Source organism: Ylistrum balloti, unplaced genomic scaffold (assembly GCF_031769215.1).
Source record: "Ylistrum balloti isolate Yb309-2 unplaced genomic scaffold, AGI_CSIRO_Ybal_v1 Utg372270, whole genome shotgun sequence".
NCBI classification, from domain to species: domain Eukaryota; kingdom Metazoa; phylum Mollusca; class Bivalvia; order Pectinida; family Pectinidae; genus Ylistrum; species Ylistrum balloti.
This window is the reverse complement of record NW_026783057.1, coordinates 21620-45895: the sequence shown is the minus strand read 5'-3', so window position 1 is coordinate 45895 and position 24276 is coordinate 21620. Positions and strand designations below refer to the sequence as shown.

The 24276-nt window shown below is 34.4% G+C and overlaps 2 protein-coding genes across 2 annotated transcripts; one reads left to right on the top strand and one right to left on the bottom strand.

Moving 5' to 3' along the window:
- The first annotated feature begins 1550 nt into the window (after positions 1 to 1550).
- Positions 1551 to 5834, top strand: LOC132564425 (small ribosomal subunit protein uS2m-like). The gene is made up of 3 exons (XM_060229079.1): positions 1551 to 1614; positions 3163 to 3321; positions 4795 to 5834. The coding sequence occupies exons 1-3, from the start codon at positions 1551 to 1553 to the stop codon at positions 5424 to 5426; spliced, it is 855 nt and encodes a 284-aa protein (XP_060085062.1). The 3' UTR covers positions 5427 to 5834.
- A 3328-nt stretch (positions 5835 to 9162) lies between these two features.
- Positions 9163 to 24212, bottom strand: LOC132564414 (ADP-ribosylation factor-like protein 3). Its single transcript, XM_060229066.1, has 6 exons — positions 24172 to 24212; positions 20224 to 20367; positions 19089 to 19211; positions 18170 to 18220; positions 14314 to 14499; positions 9163 to 12665 (listed from the first exon to the last, which is right to left on the bottom strand). The coding sequence occupies exons 1-6, from the start codon at positions 24172 to 24174 to the stop codon at positions 12615 to 12617; spliced, it is 558 nt and encodes a 185-aa protein (XP_060085049.1). The 5' UTR covers positions 24175 to 24212; the 3' UTR covers positions 9163 to 12614.
- Between the last annotated feature and the right edge of the window lie 64 nt (positions 24213 to 24276).

Sequence of the window (24276 nt, the reverse complement as noted above, 5' to 3'; positions counted from 1 at the left end):
GAGTGTTTATTGTCATTCATGGAGATTGATGGTCAATAATTGCATCAATTAGATACCGATGGTCAATAACATCAACAATTAGACACATGTTCTTCTCTCTGTTCTCGCTATGTTTTGGGGGATATTAGGTAGACAGACTAGGGTCTGGAAGCTTTTGAGATAGGGCTCTCAGAGGGTACAATTCGAGAGTGGGAGAGCTGACCGGACGCTCTCGGGGAGCGTGGCCTGAGAGTGAGGCGTACATGATGTATGGACTATGTACAGCGACATGACTTGTAAGATAATAAACACTATACGATCACTTTAATTAACTCGTTAATGTTGTGTGTATTGTGCAACAGAGCTTACCTGAAGTTGATTGATATGGGGGTAAGGAACACCGTGTAGTACCACTTGTGGTACCTCACTGTCAGTCATGTTCAGTTGAGAACGTAGCTTTTTAGTGTCAAAATACAGGTTAACTACTGTTTTTACAACAAGTATCTTCATAGTTGGGACTTCATTCAGTTGGAACACAACACAGTGATTTAAAAACGAAAAGAAATAAGTTCGAAGATACAATATTCTAAACGGAAAAAATGAAAAATACTTGAATACTAGCATAGAAATATATAAACTTATGTGTACAAAAATAGATTTGTAACATTTGCAATATGCGAATACTGATATAAACATCGGAAAATAGACAATTTGAAACATGAAAATTGAAAAATGTAAACAAAACATAGAAATACAGAGTTATAGAAATCATGAGTATGGCGGTCGTATGTTTCCATTAGATTGGTTGGTTTGAATGGCAGGTCTCGACCTCTAGGGGCCTAGCACAAAGGGAGAAACTCGGCAAACTAAACGTCCTATATCCGCGGAAATGACTGGGCTTTCTCCAAAGTTGTATTGGTCTGAAATATATTTTTGTGAAGGGAAGTAAACGGTGGATCGCGGACCCTGTATTTTCAAATCTTCTGTTATGAAGGTATCTTTGAACAATGTCCTTATTTGACATTAGTCTGAAGTATCCTAGGGTGAAGGAGAAACAATTCAGTATAAATGGAGGGTCCAGCTCCCGGGGTCTGAGGGGGCTGTCCAGGGCCAAATTGCGGAAATAGAGAAAGGTTTTAAAATCCTTCTTCTGTTGAGATGATGCTCTCTGTCCAAATTTGGTCTGAAGCAAGCTAGGGTGAAATGGTCGGAAATATTCCGATGTTAAATCGGCCTTTTTTATCAATTTGTATAGCGATAAGCTTGACAGACAATAAGGGCCTAGAATGACATTCCAACGAAAATAGCGAAAATAATAGTAAAAATAATTTCCACGCTTATGCTTAGTTACTCATTACATTTTTGACGAAAATGGATTCACAATAAAATATGCAACGTTTTAGTTGTTACATCATTGTAATTTTATTAAATATTGTTATTTAAGAGGAATGCCGAATATTTCTGTCCCACCTGGAACGGCTCAACCATATTAACGAAAGCGACATGATGCACTACCACGGTACTTGTACGAACGCGCCACTTGAAAATTGTATATCCGGTTTGCAAACAACATGGCTGCGCTCAGAGGCAAAGTCGTGACATTAGCTAGAAATAGGCTGATCAATAAGATATCAGGTACGTTTTGGATATACACATTATAATCTTATTTTTATGATCTTACTTTTTTTCATGCAACAGTTACTGATCCTCACGGTCTCAAACTTGTTTCTGTCCTAATAAGTGAATCCTGTAGTAATATAATTTACTGTCCAAACGTTTTGACCACACACTGACCACTTACGTTCGTTGGTGAGACGATAACGACAACGGGAGGAGCGTGGAGACGGAAAACCTATCAACCAACCAACTTTGACCACTTGTTTATAAAATATGGAAGCCGTTACAACATGCAAATTGTTTCGTGCGAAATGCTGAATGCGAAATACTTCATACAAATTGTTTAATGCGAACCCCTTATGCGAAATACTTACTTTGAAATGTATTGATTATGAAGTAATTTTATCAGGGATCGTAGAGCTACAAATAATAGATGAGCTATGCCAAACCTGTAGCATTAGAAATATTAATTTCTGTTACCCAATAGTGTACAATTTATTTACATACTCTGTTCTCCATTGACTGCAGTGTATAATGCCAATGGGAGCATTTAGTGTAAATGTCATAGATGAGCATGAATTTACATGTGTTCTCTAAAACATAGTTGATAAACAATGAAGTTGGAACTCAATGTGTGTAATTGAACTGGACGGGATCAATTGTCAGCAACCAGTTAGCTCAGTAGGCAGAGCATCTGTCTAGAGTTTGGAAGGTCTTGGTTTTGAACCCGGTCTGGTCATGCATTTTTTGGCTCCTGTAACATGTGTTTCCATTTCAAAATTACCCTGCATTTGAGTAACTAATTGATTAATCAAAGCTGTAACTTTCCCTCATCTGCAGGACTAGTGCCCATCATCCATGGTTGCCTGTAGAGCATTCAGCATTTCAAATTATTTGGCCTGCTTCATAAAAAAGTTCTTTACATTGTAAACATTTTGCATGAAGCATATCACAGTACGGATTCAAAATAAAGCATTAAGTATTCAATTATGTAGAATTTCCCAAACATAATAAATGGAAACAACTCTTCACAATTATATATTGTCAGTATGGCAACATAAGTTATCTAACATTTATATATTGTCAGTATGGCAACATAAGTTATCTTAACATTTATTACGTGCAAAGAGACAGATGTTTTCTTATGACTTGAGGTCATCTTGAAATCAAAATTAAAGCAGTTTACATGAAGCATTTTGCATTCAATATTTGGTATAAAGCAATTCACATAGAGCATTTAGCGTCTGGCACTGGCTTTACATAATATGGTTCTAAGATTCATGAATATGTATCGGATAAAATTCCTCCTATTTTCATTGTACATTAACAATTAACATTTATAATAGAGCTCCCAATTCTTTGATTTACATGAGAAAACAAATAGAATATTTATGTACATTATGTTTGTGCAAATTAATGGTTATGTGATTGTACCTAGTTATTAATAGGTTACTTTTCTGCTGGAGGGGCCTTTAAGATTTCAAGTACTGAACATTACCCAGAAGATTATTATATATGTACATATTTAGCAGGGTAAGTGTCATGACTTTTGATTTTGTCTACTAGACCCCAAAGCTGCAAGTTGTCCAGTACAGTCTCTCGTGAGGAGGAGGTCAAACAAAGTTTCATGGGACTCTCCAATTACTTGCCAGGGCAGTCGCAGACTGTTCTGTGCCAACCAAGTAAAGCAACAGATTCCACTGACACAAGAAGCTGATAACCAAGGTAACAAAATGATCTTGACAAGGTTACAGGGATGGGGTTTAAGGGTGTCACGCTGAAATTTTTAAGCTGTTGTTGTCACTAATAGTGATAATGTTAATGGAAGAATGGCTGGTTTGTGTTTCCTTTCTCCAAATAAACCATGAGGAAGTGTGTATCTACTTGTGTCTATATGTAATTTATGTTATTAATTGATTTACAGTGTATTTTTAAAATGCTCTGAATTTTAAAATTTTGTTTCTGGTCAACCTCTAAGAAATTTGATAGGTTGAGAATTACCTGATACAATGTATTATATGTGAATGAAAAATCCTACATGTTGAAAGAATGTATATTATCATAGTGGCAGATATTTGGTACAATGTTTGTAATCACAACAGTAATTTTTTAATCATGTGATGAATATCACTTAATAGTTGAGTAATTAACCTGAGTTTTCTCTCAACCTGAGTTTTCTCTTGCCTCAATACCAGAAGTTAGACATTGTAACAGAGATTCCTGCATGCTGTACATGTCTGTTGGAATAGTGAAGAATCTGCTGTTGAGCCCTGTAAAGAGATGTTTGGTGTATGTCCGAAAAAACTTGGGCTATATAATTGTGGTACATCTATATATATCCATGAAGTTGCAAAAATAGTATATTGATATGTACCTTATTTGTGCTGTGTAAGTCAAGAGAACAGAGCTAACATACTAATTCTGAATGAGTTGATACACTTACTAAAGGATTATGAGATGCATGGACATAGGTTTATTGCTGAATGAATATTGAAGAAAACATGTCATGACATTACAGACAGCATGAATAAATGTTGACATCATCAAGAGAATCTCAAATTCATTCCTGCCTTGAATATAGAGATAGGGCATGCATGTACAGAATGTAATCACTGTTTCCTTTACATGAATCATCAGATGGTGGGCTGTTCAAAATTTCCTTTGTCACAGTCCATCATCTGTCCCTCTGTTCATTAATAATTCTTGTTATTGTCATTTCTGGAGAAGTACTCCCTGAATCCTCAGGGATCTTTTGTTTTCTCTGATTGAACCTTAAAGCATAACAAGGCTATACCTTGCTTTGTGTCTTTTGTGTTGATAATGAGCATCCACTTTCTAAATCAAAGAAGAGTAGGAGTTCTGTCCCCTGATTTAGGCATGTACTTACTGCTCTCTGCTTTGTATTCAGCTTTGAATGAGCAGTTAGGACAGTGTGATGGCACTCTAAAAGTGTCCATAAATGATTCCGTCATCTACAAATGACCTTGGCTGTAGCAAAGATGAAACACATCTCAAACTTATTTGCATTCAATGCAATATACCGTACTTGTTATGAAAACTTACTGAGGCATGTTTCTGTCCAAAAGATAAAAAAAATCTTTGTATGGTTCCAATTGATTTTATTTGATGTATTAAGTACTGGTGTTTTTTTGTTTTTTTTTTTGATTTCTTGTTTCAAATTTACTATTTTTTTTTCAGACAAAATTATTGACAATCCATTAAAGCATGATGACTACTTTGATGTGAAAAAATTGATAAAAGTGGAGGAACTTTTTGAAGCAGGTGTTCATTATGGTCATAAATCAGGAGTTCGTAATGAATACATGGTGCCCTACATATATGGTAGCAGGATGGGAGTTGATATTTTGGATCTTAAACAGACAGTCGATAACATGGAAATAGCATTAAATTTTCTAGCACACATAGCATATAGAGGAGGTGTCATTTTATTCCTTACAAGACAGGCATTGAGTATGCCCTTGGTGGAGAAGACAGCAGAGGAAGCAGGCGAGTACAGTCACTGTAGATACTGGCGGGGCGGAACCTTTACCAATGCTATACAGCAGTTTGGCTCTGTCACACGTCTGCCTGACACTTGTATTTTCCTCAGTACATCAAACACTGTATTTGAACAACATACTGCCATCGTTGAAAGTGCGAAGATGATGATTCCTACGATAGGAATAGTGGATACCAACTCGGATCCAAGGATCATCACTTACCCTGTTCCAGGAAATGATGATACATTAACATCCATTGAACTGTATTGTAGCCTTTTCAAACAGGCTATATTAAAAGGCAAAGAAAAACGAAAAGAACATGGATTATAAAAAAAATGGGTAAAAATTGTGTTTTTGTTGGAGGGCTTTATGTATGACATTTGACCCTGTTTCAATTGAACCATGTAGATAGCATTTCCTAGTAAATATAAACACTTTGATTAAAAACAACTGCTTTGTGCCTTTTTTGTCTGTTAGTTAAAGCTGGTATTTGTTTGGTGAACCATCAATCTGTTCCATGTTATCTATTAAAGACATTATAAACATATACTAGATATATGTCCCGCAGTACTTTAGATATAGGGTAGGGGAAATAATTTATTCATATTCAGAGTCAGGGGATAGACTGATTACAAAACCGTGAAATAGCATTATTTCATTATCATACTGAACAGTGATATATATAGGTCGGTCTGTTACCAGGCATGGGCTTATTGCCAGATAAATATGGTATGTCTTTGAAAGATGCTGAAACACACATGCAAGGTCAAAGCTACCTCATTCCCAGAAATATCTATATAGAGTACATGTCTTGGACAAATATGACTGACATTTGTTAAAACAAGTATTCCTCTAACATTGTGCATCTCCATCTAAACAACAACTTCTTGAGAACAAAAACGGGATAAGATGAAATCAAGGTTAAAATTTCAAATTTTGCCAACTGGTAGATTTTTACGGTGTTTCCAGTAACTTACATTTCTAAAGAAAGACATTTTCATGGATCCTTGTTGTGCATTTCACATTTAGTGATTGATGACATGACAACTACTTAGGGATTTTTGAAGTGAAATAAATTTGTATTTTTTTTTGCTAGATTATTGATTGAATATTTTTCATCACAATACATTTACCAGACGAAACACATGCACACTCACCCATAACAAAATGCAAATATCAAAAAGCATCAAATTACATATCAATATACACATTTTGTATATGTTTTTAATGATTTTTGTTGTACATGTGCCTGCTATGTTCTGGATTTTATCAGATTTATACTACTGACTTGACAAGCTTTTTATTATTGATTTTTAAGAATGATTTGAATTTATGTGGCGTGGTTTTCCTGAAATCTGCTAGTACTGTAATCCATGTTAACTTTCATCAGTTGATTATTTTGTGGAAATATAAATTCAGAGTACCCACCATTTCAGCAAAAATAAATTTCCCTACAAAAAATAATGGTATTACAATATTATGTCCATGTTGTGTTTTTTAAGCTTATCACTGCAGCTTCTCATAAAAAGATTAAGGAATTTTTCAATGGAACAGAACAAAGTTCTTTCCCTGGGTTCTAGTGATGTTTTTTCATATGCCTGTCAAAAATTTTGACAGGAGATGGCTGTCTTAAACCTCTGGTTGCCAAGAGATGTTTTTTCCATACTATTCAACTGACCATTTTCAATCACCTTGACATGAAGTTGTGTGAAGATCTCAAGATACATGGAGACTGAATCCTACATATCACAGCCTCCCAAAAACATGCTCTTGCACATTCCAGGAGGCCGTCAGAGTTACTGCCTCTTGTTTATTCATCATATAAATATATAAATACAGAATAAATACAGAAATTTCCTGTCTCAGTTGTCAACAAGCTGGGTAGGCTTAATCACCATGTCATGAAAAATGTGTTTTCCTGAAGTGCATTTGCAGTTTACAAATTTGGGAAAGTTAAATTTTTTCTGCATGTTTTCTCATTAAGTTTTCAACAGATGTTGTGTTTTACTGAGCACAGTTTTCCACCACTGACTTTAAAAAAAAAATAAAAAAAAGTATTATGCACTTTTACAGAAAAATGACAAAATGGTAACAAAGAGATGTAGACAGACTTCTATCTGTTGTATTTCCCTGATCAAAAACACCAAAGGAAGTAACAATATGTTGACAGAATCTTAACTCAACCTCAAAGTTAATGAAACTAGAAAAGATATGAGCATCATGATTTGCATGGAGACACCTGCAAAAGTACTACACTTTATATGTAAAATAAGACCAGGTGTTCCAGAAGGGTAAACGTCTTCTGCTTCATCAGCAATCCACTAGAAAAATCTTTGTCAATCCATTATGAACAACGTATCCAGCATCTCTTGATAAACCCTGTGTTGTGAATTTATGTGACAGTTGTCAACATATTTAATTTGGACCAAAATCATCATATTGAGAACAAGCCCTTGAATATTGAATAAACTGCGACATGTAAACACTATAGGCTGAAGAAGCAAGACTTTTGCTGTCCAGAAATGATGTAAATTCACTATTAGGAAATTAAAATCATGTTTTAATTTTACAACCCAAGAATTGGAGTCAATGTGGTTGCTTTCATACTGGTTCAGGACATTTTTGTTACTCAAAATTTGGGAAAACAAATATTGTGACGTTGATAAAGGGGGTCACAGTCTTGCCGAACTAGTGCTCAAAACTTTTAACACATACTAAGCTAGTAAGTATCTTTTGCTATGGAGAAGTTCTCCTTTTAAATAATTTTTCTGTTACCATGGAAACAGGTAGGCCTCTTAGATTATTCAAGGTTATTACCCAGTAATCAAACCTTTGTACAAGCATCAAGCTAGTACTCTAGTAGACGTTCTCCATTTAAATACTTTGTATGGGTAAAGTAAAAATAACAAATAAAAAAATAAACTTTTTCTAATATTAACATTATACATATATATGGTTATGTGTATTTATTTTAAATAGGAGGGCATGGGGAATGTCTGGCTTTGTGTTACCTTGTTAGTCCTTGGCTATAGTTCTCCTTGTCGTTACTAGTTGGGAATCTGAATGATAAACTGTTAGTGTCTTTCTCGGTCATGTTCGTTTGTAAGAAATGGTCCAATTCAACTCGGTTGTTCCTTCTGCGGATCCATAGTAGATGCAGGGGTTCCGTAATAGACAACTAAGCATATAACCAAAGAAATGGAGCCAAAGCCATTGTTTTCATACTGGTTCAGGATATTCAAGTGACTCCTTGCTTGGATACCTACCTGGTATGCAGAGCGGTTGGAAAACAGGGACCGGTTAAGTATGATGACAATCGCAACATGCTTGGAGTAAGTAAATAGGAATTTATTTCAGTATTCAAAATTAGGCAATCCTTTTCGGTACTTTAAGAGAAAATTTTCTTACTTGAGTGTCCTAAGGAAGCCACATTTCTGGGCAAAACTGGTCAACAATACATAATAAATTTACATTAACTTACTTTTAAGCTTGTTGCCATTGTCATCCTACAATGCTTAAAATTTTCATACAGTTCACAGTATTTTCAGAGCTCAGTAGCTATCACTCTTTGTTTCTTTGTAGTAAAATTTAAAATAAGATTGAAGTAAGAGGCCTGATGTAGTTGGGCCTGTGGTGTATTTGATTTCCAGCTCAAGTGTACTGCCAAATTTGAGCAAGATATTGTCAACCAGAGATTTGATCATATTTGATGATTTTGTCCTCTGTACATTTCTTCTTTTATTTGGAAATATTTTTCCACAAAATACTCAATAGAATAGTTCACCACCATATATATGTACCACCATTTACTGAAAAGACATAATGAGAATGTACCCCAGTACAAAAATGTACCAAAAAAGATACAGTTATAAGAAGTCAAATTTAGCTGTGGTCATACCACATCATCAATACATTGGCAATGCAAGTTAGGTTGATTACCACTTGTAATAAATTTAATTTTGATACGACTTGACCTGATTGGAGACCTTGATTACAGGGGTAGAGCATAAGCACCCTTTAGACTTTGCTAATAAAATAAACAATAAAAAACTATAAATTTGTCTTCTTTTAAATGATTTTATTTCCTTATAAGGTATGTTACAACTTAGTAGTCTTAGGGAGAAAACATTATCAAAATTTTTTTAAAACAAATTTTTTCCTGTTACAAGTTAGTTCATTCTAAATCAATAAACCTGTTAACATTGCACCTGATGTCAAAACGTATTCTGTGATAAATATGTGTGTTAGCTTTGCTTAGAGTATCACAACCATTTCTCACCTTAGACCAATACAAAATTGGCTCGATATTTCAGAATATGCTTTCTGACAGACATTATGTCCTCAGTAATTCAAATTCACATGCTGTGAGTGCAAACAATATATATATTTAATGTGTAAATAAATATGCAGATCTTCAACCGAGTATACCCAGTCATGATGTGTTACATTCCAAAAAGAGATTTCAATTTCTCTTACACAGACAGATTTATCGCTGCTTTTATTTGAGTCTGATTTCTTTGTCTCGCCCTAGGGTTGATAGTAGGGGAATCCCCTTTTATATTGATAATATAATAACAATACAAAGCATTGGGACAATGAAATGATACCTTAGAAGGCCAGCAGGGTAAGAGAAAAAAAAATCATCCACCCAAAAGTTGGCAAGGTAGGGAAATCTGTACTCTTGGGAAAAGATTATTATGTTGCAAACATCCAGCAAGCTTGACATTTATTTTTTAACTCTATAATCTTTCCCCTTGATTTGAGACCCCTATTTCAAAGGTATGAAAGTTTCTATTAATCCTTTGCACATCTTTCCTCTGTAAAATTCCTATAAATCTAAGTCAAACAATTGTTTCCACAGTTAAAATGAGTATATACATAACCTGGAAATTAAAAAGTGAGAAAAAGACACATGGTACAGAGATATGTTATATAAACAACTGGACGGACATTTTCACCACAACATGATAAATAACAATGTTCCCTTCATACATCTCATGTGGCATCATAATAACAAGATACACAGGCCTGTGATTAATTAGGCATTAATTACCATATATAATGGTTTCTCACCAAAAATTGTAAGGAAAAAATATGGGCTTTCGATTTGTTAAATACAAGGTTACAATAAATCTTAGTACATCTTTCACACTTAAATAAATGACAAAATTTAAATTTACCGATGAAAGCAGAGAAGTACTGATAAAGGTGTACATGTAGTTATAATTGTTGTCACTCACACACTTGAACAAACAATGGAGAACAAATTGACAAAATAAATACAAAGTCAAATACCAAATAGTATCAAGTCTTTAACGTTTTTTTAAACTCAACCACACTAACATGATTTCATGATTATATCTGTGTGTTGGCTTATACAGCATACAGTTCAAACAATTATGCATTCACTAAAATTAACAAGTTTTTGTACCTGAAACACACTCTCAATGTTATATGTTAAAGGATAAAGTCAAATTTAGATAAGCTATTTTAGCATTCTCAGTTCTGATAACATGCTTAAATATCTGATATTCAATATTGTGATCACTGGCAACAACAGCTGTTTGAGATTTGTAATGATAGGTTGTAAATGACTTCAATTTGGACAAAGGGCAAAAACAGATTTGAAACACTGGAATTTAACAGAGCACTTTGATATATTCTATTGTAGTTTTTTTAACATCAACATTTAAAAAATGTAAAGTACTAACTTCTTCAGTTGCAAAATGATAAACTTACTATCATGATTAACATAATTTTTAGATATATCAGTACCATAAGAAAGAGAGATATCAAGGAATTAGTGGAGGTTATTGATATCAATGTCTCGTGATACATTGAATATTGAATGTATGTAGACTGATGATATAGATGGCAAACTTTACAACCTTCTGATACTTTTACTCAGATAAGAATCCAAAGCTAGTGATTTGAGAAATGAAATTATGATAAACATGTCTACAAAAGAAAGGATATTTTCCTAAATCGATTCACAAAAAGTGCTAAAATAATGTATCATAATGATTTAGACGGTAAACTAAAACGAAGAAAAAATCAGTCTTTTCAGCATGAATAATATTTTAAATCCAAAATAATGATGACAATTTGTAACAAGAGAGCAATGGCCCTTAACGGTCATCTGACAATCAATGAACTGATCGACAAACCACAGAATTTGCAGATGGTGGTCTGACCAATCTGATAAATTCAAATTTGGAACATTCCTACTGTGGTTACCATGCTGAAGTTTTGATCAGGCTGAAAAATAACAACATGTACCATCTCTTTCTTTTCCTTAACAAAACAAACTCCAACTATTTTTCTCAGTGGTGTGAATGAAAATGTTTCAGGCAAAATTTGGATGAAATCTATTCGGGTATGCAGAAGGTGTAGCATTTTGGAGCAAAATATTGCCTAATTTCCCCATGTGGGACCTGTCCCTATGACCCAAGTCCCTTAGGGTCAAATCAACTTTCTGAGTTTAAGAAATGAAGTTCAAGACCAAATCTGAATGAAATTCATTTAAGCATTAAGGAAGAGCATCATATTGAAGCAAAATACTGCATAACTTCCTCATTTGGGGCTCTGCCCCAAGTGTCTAAGGGTCCAGTCAACATCCTGAATTTAAGAAACATATATGATTTCCCACCCACAATGACATTTCAGACCCTATTTGGTTTAAATCCATTCAAACGTTAAGGAAAAGTAGCATTTTGAGGCAAAATATTAACTAACATCCCCATTTGGGGCCCTGCCCCAAGTCCTTAACTAATTAATTTTTTGAATTGAAGAATTAATTCCCTAACTCCACTGATGTTTCAACCAAATTGAATGAATGCCATTCATGCATTAAGGAATAGTAGCATTCTGAAGCAAATTACTGTCTTACTATCCTTTTGCGGAGTTAAGCAGGAGTAGTGATTTAAAAGAAAAGTTTGTGAATGGCAACTGGCCAACACCGCACGACGATGAATGATAACAATAGGTCATCTTGACCCTTTGGGTCAGATGACCTAAAAAGTCAACCTCAGCTGGATAACAGTAAGTAGTGTTTATGGCTAATGTTGATTTGGCTCCAATGCCACTTCTAAACAAACTAAAAGGATTCTTTTTATATCAAATGATCGAATTTTAAAAATGTCTACCGAGTTGAAAATAAGTTTGTATTCAAAAGTAAAAAGCTAGGAATACACGAGGAAAAGAAAACAAAAGACCATGTATGAACCACCAAATTAGCAGTGTAACACTGCTCTTACAACAGTCTGTGATATGTTGTAATCATGTATTGTAAGGTCAATGCTCTCAATGCTTCGGTCCACTCAAAAGTGAGCTGCGATGATATGTGGATTACCATTTAAGAACTAGCATCCCACTCATGTAGAATGTTGCGTACTCTCACTGAATATGTCATGTCCAAGATGAGATGTGACTGGGTCCATTATAGCATTACAATAGTGAGTAAATTCCTGACATATCAGTCATTCCTTATTTCTTGGTGATAACTGGTCCATGTTGGAACTACTTCTTACGACCTTTGAGTGCCTTAGTTTGGAACCATAAAACACCTTCCTGTGAAAAGACGAAATGTTCTGTTTATTCTACAACAAATATTTCTGAAAAGCATTACATTAAGATCAACAATATTCACAGTGTTTGAAATCTGTTTTGTCCCACTAACAACCATGATGTTAATATCATGTGAAACCACAGAAATTGTGTTGAATGAACTTCTATTCTATGTTAAAATACCAGCTGATCAATACAAGCCCAATGAGCCTCTTGCCAGATCTGACATAAACTCAAACTTGAACATGTAATTAATTTATACCAGCATAATTTTAAAATATTTTATAAAATAACAGTGTACTTTTTTTTGGCCTTTGGAAACATTGAAATGGAAAATACTTCTGTACAAAAAACTCAAAGGTAACAACATACGACCAAATTAAATTTCAGATGCAGCTGATATAAATTCCTAGCAAGTAGTTTTGGTACGGAATCATTAACCTTGACTACTGGGTAGTTACAAATGGAACCAGCTATGTGTCTGACCTTAATATTGAGGTCAACCAAAGTGTTACAATATAGAAGTACCAATTTATTTCTAAATGGACTGAATAATAGATATAAGACCCTATTGCAAATCTACTTATCACAGTGACTTGTGTCAAAATGTTGGCCTTCTTGGTTCTGGGATTATCTTTAATTTGCCAACCCAAAAATGTAATTGTACTGTCTTTAATTTGCCAATCCAAAAATCTAATTATATTATCTTTAATTTGCCAACCTTAAAATATAATTGTATTATCATCAAATTATCTTTAGTTTCTCAATCTAAGAACATAAAAGAAGTTAAATTATTACACTGTGTAATCATCATGTAATCTATCAATACTTCAAAAGATATTGTAAAGAATGCAATCAGAATATCAGATCATAGCAGCCTCATTAAACATGTACAGAACTTGATTAACAAACAACCTGCTCAAAGGATCTGAGAAATAAGTGTACTGAGTAAATCTCCTTTAGATCAGATGATTCCTTCAGCAAAATATTGTGTCTGGCGATGTCAGCCAATCAGACCTTAATATCAGCACCTTGTTACTTAAACATCCATCAACTTGTTTATTCAAAAGATTTTTCAAAGATTCTTTTTTTGTGCTGGTGATTTTAATCCAAAATGTTTTTCATTCTAAATATACATACATTTGTTAAAATCTTTACATAAAATATCTTATTTTTGGCTACCACACACACAGCACTGAAATGATTAATCTCAAAGTTGATAAATATTCACCATCTTTCAAACACCACATGAAGATGTTTTTTTAAGTCTGAAGTCCTTATAAAAGGCTTTTGGCATCCATCAGATCAAGGGATTATCAATACTCTTTACATTATTATTATCAATAATAGATTGTAACTTTGTTTTATGTTCTATGTATGCGATGTAATATATGTAATATTTTGTGTCTTAATTAAGGGTCAGATTGCCCCAAAATTTGACATTTTACTTGTGCCTACTGTTGTAATTACTTATATTTATCATATATATATGTTAACACACACATATGTATATAACTATATGTCTGTTTATAGGTACATATAAACAGCCAATCAAGGGGCTCCTGGTCTATGTGGCTCTTTGTTATCAATGTGACTTACATAAAATCTGGTATTCCTTATTTACACCAAATCACAGAGTTGGAAAACCTACCTCCAAACCTTCATTGTTTTTGGCAGAACATGCCTGGATATGCCATTGCCTGTTACGAAATCTGTCAAGTCGTAATGCATCACTGATTTCATCAGGATGCTGTGCAGTCCCCAAATCTTGTTTATTGGCAAATATCAGAACTGGTACACCGGCCAGTCTATCCTCTTCTAATAATTCCTCTAATTCCTGAAATATAATAAAAAGCTGTCAATTTCTGCTTGTAGTGGGAAAGTACACTTAATAACTGTAAAATCATTTATTCAAGTGCGACTCAATTTTACTAGTTTTCAGAAAAAATTCTTTCTTGGACATTTGCTTTGTTGGATACCACTTTGTTGTAGGGGTTATACCAATAAAGAAGTAGGGTATGTGGCCTGACAAGGGGAGTTTTTTCACTCACTCTTTCTGTTACAGGTGTGAAGCATGATGTCAGTCAGTTATTGTGTGATTTCTCCTCACTCAGGATGTACTACACTATATCATTTAGGACTTAATACACTCAATCACCGAGCTTACATCACACAATCATCCAGAGCTAATAACACACAATCACTAAGGATTTACTACACATGATCACTCAGGACTTTTTTTTTGTAACTTTTTATTTTTTTCTTCAAACAGGATACATTGCAAGACAATAAACATACCACACTTTCTCATTTATATTTTATATCCCATTCAGCTTTTCTTCTTTCAGTCACTCATCATACACCTACATTCATACATCACCTTCATTTCATCTATACAACACTCCCAACTGGTATATTTATTATATAGGATATATTCATTCATCCTTCACCTATACTACATTCACTCATATTTCACCTGCACCTCATTTATATAACAAAAACACTCATAAAAGATTGATTCACTTATTTCATACACTACATTTCACTAATTCTTCATATATATATCATACACCTATACAAACTCCCCTGAAGGATGTGTTCACTCATTTTTCCACTATGTATACATATTCACTCATCCTTTACCTATACTACACCTATACAAACATTCTTACATGTTATTATCACTCATACTTCACCCACTCAAAAAACACAGAACAAATACACATAACTACATAAAAGGAATATATCTCAGAAGGAGAAAGAGAGGGAGAGAGAGAGAGAAAGAGAGAGAGAGAGAGAAATTAAGAGGGAGCTGCCTGGGAATGTATAACCACATCCTAGAAACACAAATTTATGATGCTAAGTTATCTCAATTAACTTTTCCCATTTCCTCCATACTTTTTTAAACTCATCCAGTACCAGATTCCCTTTTCCAGTAGCTATGAATTTCTGGACACAATATGTTTCCTTAATTAGATTCTTGAGACCATGAATAGATAATTCCGTTTTTAAACATCTAGAGCTATAGATGTACTGTTTCATTATCAATATTATTGTGTTGTCCACTACAAAATTGATATTGTTCCTATTCAATATTCCAAATAAAAAGGATTCTTTATTATATGCAAAAGGAATTGAAAGACTGTCCACAAGATATTCAAAATTCTGTAAAAATCTTTGTACTTTTTCACATTCCCATAGGGCATGAATAATTGTTTCTGGTTCTGTTCCACACTGGAAACAGGAAGAACTATTTTCTATCCCTATTTTTGATAGGTAAGTGTTAGTAGTTAAAATATGCTGATTTATCCTATATTGTAACCAATGTAATTTGGTATTTTTTGTTACTTTAAAAGGCAATTTGTATATTTGTTTCCATTTTTCGTCACTGTATTCAAACATGGTGTTCCATTTTTGTTTACCTGTAGACAATGTATTGTTGTGACATAATAAAAGATAAAAATCTTTTGATCCTTTTTTATTTTTAAAGTAAATCTCAAAAGCCTTTGGTAAATATGGGTATACAACTGGATGATTGGTAATATCTGTGTCAGAAATAAGCTTTTTAACGATCACTCAGGACATACTACACTCAATCACTCAGGACTTACTACACTCAATCACTCAGGATTTACTACACATGATCACTCTGGACTTACTACACATGATCACACAGGACTTACTCCACACGATCACTCAGGACTTACAACACATGATCACTCAGGGCTTACTACACATCATCACACAGGACTTACTACACTCAATCACTCAGGACTTACTACACTCAATCATTCAGGACTTACTACACATGATCACTAAGGACTTACTACACTCAATCACTCAGGACTTACTACACTCAATCATTCAGGACTTACTACACATGATCACTCAGGACTTACTACACTCAATCACTCAGGATTTACTACACATGATCACTCAGGAATTTACTACACATGATCACTCTGGACTTACTACACATGATCACTCAGGACTTACTACACTCAATCACTCAGGACTTACTACACTCAATCACTCAGGACTTACTACACTCAATCACTCAGGATTTACTTCACATGATCACTCAAGACTCTCAATCACTAAGGACTTACTACACATGATCACTCAGGACTTACTCCACACCATCACTTAGGACTTACAACACATGATCACTCAGGACTTACTACACATGATCACTAAGGACTTACTACACATGGTCACTCAGGACTTACTACACATGGTCACTCAGGACTTGCTACACATGATCACTCAGGACTTACTCCACACGATCAATCAGGACTTACTACACATGATCACTCAAGACTCTCAATCACTAAGGACTTACTACACATGATCACTCAGGACTTACTCCACACCATCACTCAGAACTTACAACACATGATCACTCAGGACTTACTAAACATGATCACTCAGGACTTACAACACATGATCACACAGGACTTACTACACAAGATCACTTAGGACTTACTAACTCAATCACTCAGGACTTACTACACTCAATCACTCATGACTTACTACACATGATCACTCAGGACTTACAACACATGATCACACAGGACTTACTACACATGATCACTCAGGACTCTCAATCACTTAGGACTTACTACAATCAAGTTATAATTCTCTTACTGCTCCAGTAACATCTACTTGTAGATAAAAATACTACACAAAATATGGATCAAAATACATTATTACCATACTGTTTCTAAATGAATAAATGCATTCAAAATCTAATTCTTACAATGAGCATTGATCAAAATGATATAGTCAACCAGAGGGATCTTGGCGCCCACCATTTGAGGATCTGTTTTCAGTTCTTGAAGATTTGTTTATTTTTTTTTGTTTGTTACAGGTGTTGTTAATGTTCATGAACTGGTCTTCATTGAATGTACTCAATGATGGCACAAGATATTTTTATTTAGCACCTATTAGCAAATATCTTTTGAAAAAGATCCCAAAGTATTATTAGACAGCAGTCAGTTACAGGTGGATAATGGACAATATGCTTGTGCTGTATTACTGTCGACATCCAAGATGGCTGCCTGTGGGCCACCTTGATTTCAAATCAGTCAAAAAAAAGGTACAATGCACAACTTGGAACCAAAGGGGAAACTGCATATGAAATTTAAGAAAGATCCACCCAGTACTTTCCAAGAAATAGCAGTAACAAACTTTTACTTCCAAAATCCAAGATGGCTGCCTGTCGGCCATCTTGAATGCGAATCAGTTCAAAAAAGGTACAATGCACAACTAGGGACCAAGGGGAACCTGCATATGAAATTTGAGAAAGATCCATCCAGTACTTTTCCAGAAATAGCGGTAACAAGAACTGTTTACGGACGGACGGACCACGGATGGCAGGGTGATTTGAATACCCCACCATCTGATGATGGTGGGCTAATAAGAAGAGTTAGTTATCTACAGAAATTTAAACTTGTATTCAGGAAATGTGTTGAACTGAAATATATTCCAAATAAAATATTCTTTACCGTTGCAGTTTCTTCCATTCGTTTTCTGTCAGTGCTGTCTACCACATATATCTGTAAAAAGAATGATTCAAGAAACATTCAACATCTATAAATACCTTGAATGCCTACGTTTGATAAATTGAATGTTTCTATTCTATTCATATTATCTATTAGAACTGTCCCTAAATCAGACAATGTACTACTAGGAATCAAGAGGAACCTACAGATAAAAATCTGAGCATTATCCATCTGTTACATCTAAAGAAACAGCGATAAAAAACTGTTACTGTCAAAAGCCAAGACAATCGTCTGTGTTTTTGGAAGTCCCTGAATGAGAAAATGCGCGACTAGGAACAAAGACGAATCTGCACATAAAATTTGAAAATGATCTATCCATTACTTCTCAAGAAAGAATTCTGGGACTACAGCCAAGGCCGTGGTTCTTGGTGTAATTTAGGGTGTTCCAGATATCCCTTGCTCAGACACCACCCAGTATGCAGGTCAATTGAGGAATAGGGATTAACAAATGCAAGTACCAACCGCAACAAGCTCAAAATAACTTTGGTCATAGGTTTATTAATCTGGCCTTCCTGTTTCGTTCAAGCTATGTGGGCTTCATCAGGATGTATAAAATTTCCCTCTAAAGTACATAAAATGTTGGCACTTAAAATTGATGTACACAACTGGGGTCACATGTGTGACCTTACATGACCTATAGTCATGACTTACACAATAGTGGTTGACACTTGCATTGTTTTCATGAAAGATTTATAACAAGCATTATTTATTGGACAGGTGAATGGATGCTGCATAACAGATACAAGGCAATTTGAACAGCAAACCATCTGATGATGGTAGGTTATATTCTTCCCACACCATACTATCTAACTTATTAATGCATTTGCATTTTCTGACTGCACTATAATACTTTCTAACATACCAATACATCTGTATCGTCAAAGTAATTCTTCCAATAGGGTCTTATTCTCCTTTGTCCTCCTATATCCCAAACATTCATTTGGCAACGGTCTTTAGATGACACCACAGATTTGATATTAAACCCCTGTAAAGATAAAGCATCAAATCAAAAACAGATATTATGTAAGTACATTGGTTTCTGTTGATTTTCAACTGGGAGACAAATTCAAAAATTTGATATAGAGATGAACATGTGTAGAAATCTAAGTAAGTTGTCTTTAAAACCCTATGAATAGTGGTATAGAACAACCAGATGTCTGTTAGACATGATCTGTAGTCACCCTGTTCCTAATTCTAGTAATTACAAACAAGAGGCCTACAGCCTTGATGGTCACCAGAGATAATATAAAGGTTAAAAAGTAAGCACTTAAAAGTGTCATGAAAAAGAATTTGTGACATTGAGGATAGCAAGTCACTGTCAATACATGCATATCATCAAAACTGTCATTCTATACTAATAATTCTTACAAAATTATTTCCAATAGGTAATAAACAACGTTATGCTGAAAAATGATACTTTTCAACAAAAATTTAAGTAAAGTTAACCTCCTCCCCATAGAGAAATGTGAGACCCATTTTGAAATTAGTGTCAACTGGACTCTTTTTGGCCCTGTACATCAAATCCTGGGGGTCAGCCAGGATCATTATGGGCATACCAACAAGCTGTCATCCTTCCCTCATTATTCTAACCAAGTCTGAAATATTTCCAATGGAAATTCCACAAATAATGCTTAAAAAATCAATTTTTTCCTATATAAACTAAAGTAAACTTTACCCTTCTCTACAAGGAAATGTGAGATCATGGAACCATGAAATTCACAATTTTTTTACAAAAAACAAACTTCCATTTGAATAGGTTTTAACAGCAGTTGAGTTTTCTACATCAACATAAAATATAAATCTATAGAAGCCTATGCCTACCATTTATACACAATCAGTTTCTTTTTTCCCTCAGGGATGTTTCAGACCAAATCAAGTCAAAATCTGCTTTTGGTTAATACCTTGTGATTTATAAGAAATGCCACAGACTTACAGACAATGGAAGCTGTGGTATTTGCCATAACTATGGGAAAAGGTCAACATTCTCTTTAATTTACCTGTGTTGGGGTAATATTCTGTATTTCTTCCTTAGCCATCGTCTTAAGTATTGTTGTCTTGCCAGCATTGTCTAGACCAAGAAGCAAAATTCTTATCTGCTGATCTTGGCCACCTTTCATCTTCCTCAATAGACTTAGAAGACCCTGCAGAAAAAAAATCAACAACTCAGGTAATTTCAAGCAAAATGATACAAATGAGTTCCTTCCCTTGTTTTCGAGCAACAGAGCTAGTGTAAATGACTTCAGAGAAACATGTTACAGTTTATTGGTCACTGGTACGTGTAAATGGAAAGCAATTTGTAATCACCTAACCACTTAGATTTTCATATTATTATTTATCAAAACTAATGCTATATCTACAATGATTATTAATTATCATGTTTGGAGTTGGTGTCTTATTCCAACTGTCAAACACACATCTACGATATGTTTCTTGTTCTTTTCTGCACATTGGTTTCTGAACAATGGCATGTAAATGATAAATCTTTAGGTGTTCTTTGTAATTTTTCTGCAATGCCTCCCTGGTATATATATTCTTCTGCGAAAGACATATTGTTTTCAAATGTAATCATTAACTGTAGCAACGAACAAGTGATGGAAGATACATTGTTTGACAGAACAAACAACTTAAACAATATGAATGAGAAAAAGTATAGGGGAGCAACATATTCTTTCATCCAGTGATGTGAATCATATGAAAAAACCATGTTAACTGAAACTAAACTGTCGGAAAGCTGATCATAACATTGCAGCAAGATTCTGAAAATAGAACCGTGTTAACATGACAAACTTTAGCATCTAGAGATGAATGATTTTTTTTCTATAGAATGTTTATGAAAGACTGCAGAAATTAACTTATTTCATATTATTACAAATCAAACTCTGTAAAAACTGTAAATCTGCCAAAATCAGTTTTTTTTTCACTTAAACTTATGAAGTAAGATAACCTTCAAGCACAAAAATAAAAAAAACATTGCTAATTTCAGTGAATGTGGAACTGATACATCTTTGTTGCTTTAGTGATAATGCGGTAATGTATGCTAACAGCAAAAGGATGTGCTAGCATATTGAAAGCTAAGACAATCTAATGTTTCTATTCATTCATTCATTCATTCATTTCTTTATTCCTCCAAAAGATGAAGAGTTACAAATAAATGAAAAAGATATTAACATATTTTAAGATACATGTACACAAGATAGTGAGATTAGTTGTCGATCAAATAAAGAAGTAAATATCCAGAAAGAGAAAGTGAGCAATTAAATTACTAAAGCATTCCAAATGACACCAATGCAGTCGATGATAGCAACCTTTTATCAAAAGAAGTTACTGAAATGTAAGGCGAGACACCTTTTCGGAGAACACACAACAATCACGTAAAAAGTGGAAGAAAAGGTCATCGTATCCTCCGAAAATGTCTTGAATATTTTCGGGAGGAGAACAGAGAAATGTGGCTACCTGAGCCTCACGAGAAGCCTGGTCAACAGTTATATAAACATGTACAGGGTAATCATTTACAATTTTGGTAAATATATCATCACGTAGAGACAAAATATCTATATGTGAGCAGTCTAATAAACAATGTGCGACTGCGTCATTTACAAACGTGCTGCACTTTGCACACATTAGCTGACAAGAAGGAGACATAGTCCATAATTTAGCAACGCTAGCACAAATGTTATCCAAAGATGGGAAACGTTTTGAAAGAAGCCAGATATTTGAAGGCCTAATTTCGATTTGCAAATAGTTAAACCTAGAAAAGTCACTGCTGAGAAGAAGACGTTGTTTCCAGTCAGTAGTGTAATTACGCAATAAGACATTTTTTGTCAAAAATTTCCATTTTTGTTTCGATGGAAAGTACCCTGATTGCAAAAATGTATGTAACACATCAAGTAAATCATGCTCATGAAATATGTTCAAAACATCTGAGACAAGATCTTTTTCTTCTTTACAGACTTCAAAATAACTATGAAAAAGACGAAGCATAAACAATCTTTTAGCGGAAAAATGAGTATCAAGTCTACATAGACTAGCAAAAAAACGAAGTTTGGCTAAATCGACCTCGACTTGTATAGAAGTAAGACCTAACATGCTTAGAGCGATGTCTGAACGTGTGCGACGAGAGAACCTTTGAATGAGTTTTGCACAAAGGTGATGTACAGTTTCAATGCGAGACCAGTCTGAATCTGTCAGAGAAAACCAGAGTTCACAGCCGAAGAGGCATCTTGGCATAACAACAGACTTGTATAATTTCACACCCGTGATGGGGTTCATACCAGTATCAAAAAAATTGCAGTTAAGTAGCGCAAAACATTGACTGCGTAGCCTGTTAACAATGTCATGGATATCTGGAGATCCAATTTTGAACTTGTTAAGAAAAATGCCGACATGTTTCGTATTGGCTGACTCCGAAACAATCCCATTACCCAGAACCCATTTTCGGGTGTTTTTGGAATAGGCATTTTTGCTTTCATTAAAGACAATGACAGTTGACTTAGATGCATTATACATAAAACGCCACTTAATGCTGTACGCATAGCAGACATCCATAAGATTGTCCAGGCCACGTTTACAAAGTGAGAGCAATGTGATATCGTCGGCTTGCGTCGGGCAAGTGACGTTGGTGCCATGGATAGAAAATGAATAACTTGATGAGCACAGTTCATTCAGTAAATCATTAATAAAAACAGTGTACAGCCAAGGGGAGATAATGCTTCCCTGACGCGTGCCCTGGCAAACTTTGAACCAATCGGAAACAAACCCTTGATGAAGAACGGCACTAAACATATTTTCGTATAGTGAAGCAATAATATGGACGAATTTCGAGTTAAAACCAATATTAGTTTCTATTGAACTTTGAGACAAAGTGCATATATCATGGTGTAAATCATTCACCAATAATAAGGGAATAAACTGACTATTAAATAAACTTAGAATTATCATAAATTCCCCTGCAAACAATATTCTTTTGACAACAGCATTTAGGTCTCAAAGAACATTCAATTACATAAGCCAATGAATATTTTGTGGTTTAAGTGAACAAAAATCTGGACTCAAAATGTGAATTAAGTGTGATGAAAACTGATACTCGTGACCAACCACTAAAAGAATTAAGCATACCAAATGATGGGTGGGAAAATGGAGATTACAGATGGTTCCTTTATATAGCTGTTATCATGAGACAAAGAAAGCTCATTTCAGAACATATACCAGATATATGCTGATCCTTTGTTGTGGAAATATTCACCTCATATCACAGGCGTTTTTTGATACCTTTCGGTTATCCATTATCTACCAGATCTTCAAGAGTATTTGGGTAGCCCATAAAAACCCAAAGTTATTTTGCTTCCAATTATCATAGTTCCTGAGAATGCACACGAAATAAAACGATACTGTATACATAAATTGACACATGACTTCAAAAGCCTGAAATTAATTTATGATCATATTAGCATAATGTCATATGATTTACCATGTTTCATCCATAAAACTTAAAATCATATTTTGTACAAATCTGCGGATTTTAACAACAGATGATTTATCTGACAACAAATAGACGACCGACCGAATGCGAATCGTAATTCTGGTCACCATCTACTTCCTCTATCTGATTAGATCACACACTACTCACACCATCAAAATAAAAAAATTCATGCAATGCATGAGCAATTGTTGGTTGAACTTTTCATTTAGCAGCTACTAAGAGCCAACATAAAAAGGCAAGATACGAAACACAACTGTATAGAGTTCAAATTGCATTCGTTGACCAATATTCCTGTGTGTCTGTGTACAGATCATGTCAAGGAAAGAAATTTGATTCCAATAATGATCTATATTTTCGGTGAGATAAAACGGATTCATTAAATAGTGTCTACATGTTTGTAGTTGTACTGTCTATAAAATATTTAAAACATTTCATTTGCTGGTTTAATTACACAACTTCGCCTTACCATTTTCCTCCAAGGAAATCTACGGCTTCGCTATGTAACTACGCGTGACGTCACTGCCTCATTTTGAAAGCGGAAGTTACTCCAATTGTATCTTCAAACGTAGAA

Coding starts and splice junctions, on each gene's coding strand:
- LOC132564425 (XM_060229079.1), top strand. CDS start 1,551: ATGGCTGCGCTCAGAGGCAAAGTCGTGACATTAGCTAGAAATAGGCTG. Junction 1,615..3,162: donor GCTGATCAATAAGATATCAG/GTACGTTTTGGA, acceptor TTTGTCTACTAG/ACCCCAAAGCTGCAAGTTGT. Junction 3,322..4,794: donor ACAAGAAGCTGATAACCAAG/GTAACAAAATGA, acceptor TTTTTTTTTCAG/ACAAAATTATTGACAATCCA.
- LOC132564414 (XM_060229066.1), bottom strand. Junction 19,212..20,223: donor AGAATATTACCCCAACACAG/GTAAATTAAAGA, acceptor TTATCTTTACAG/GGGTTTAATATCAAATCTGT. Junction 12,666..14,313: donor AAAACAATGAAGGTTTGGAG/GTAGGTTTTCCA, acceptor GTCTTTTCACAG/GAAGGTGTTTTATGGTTCCA.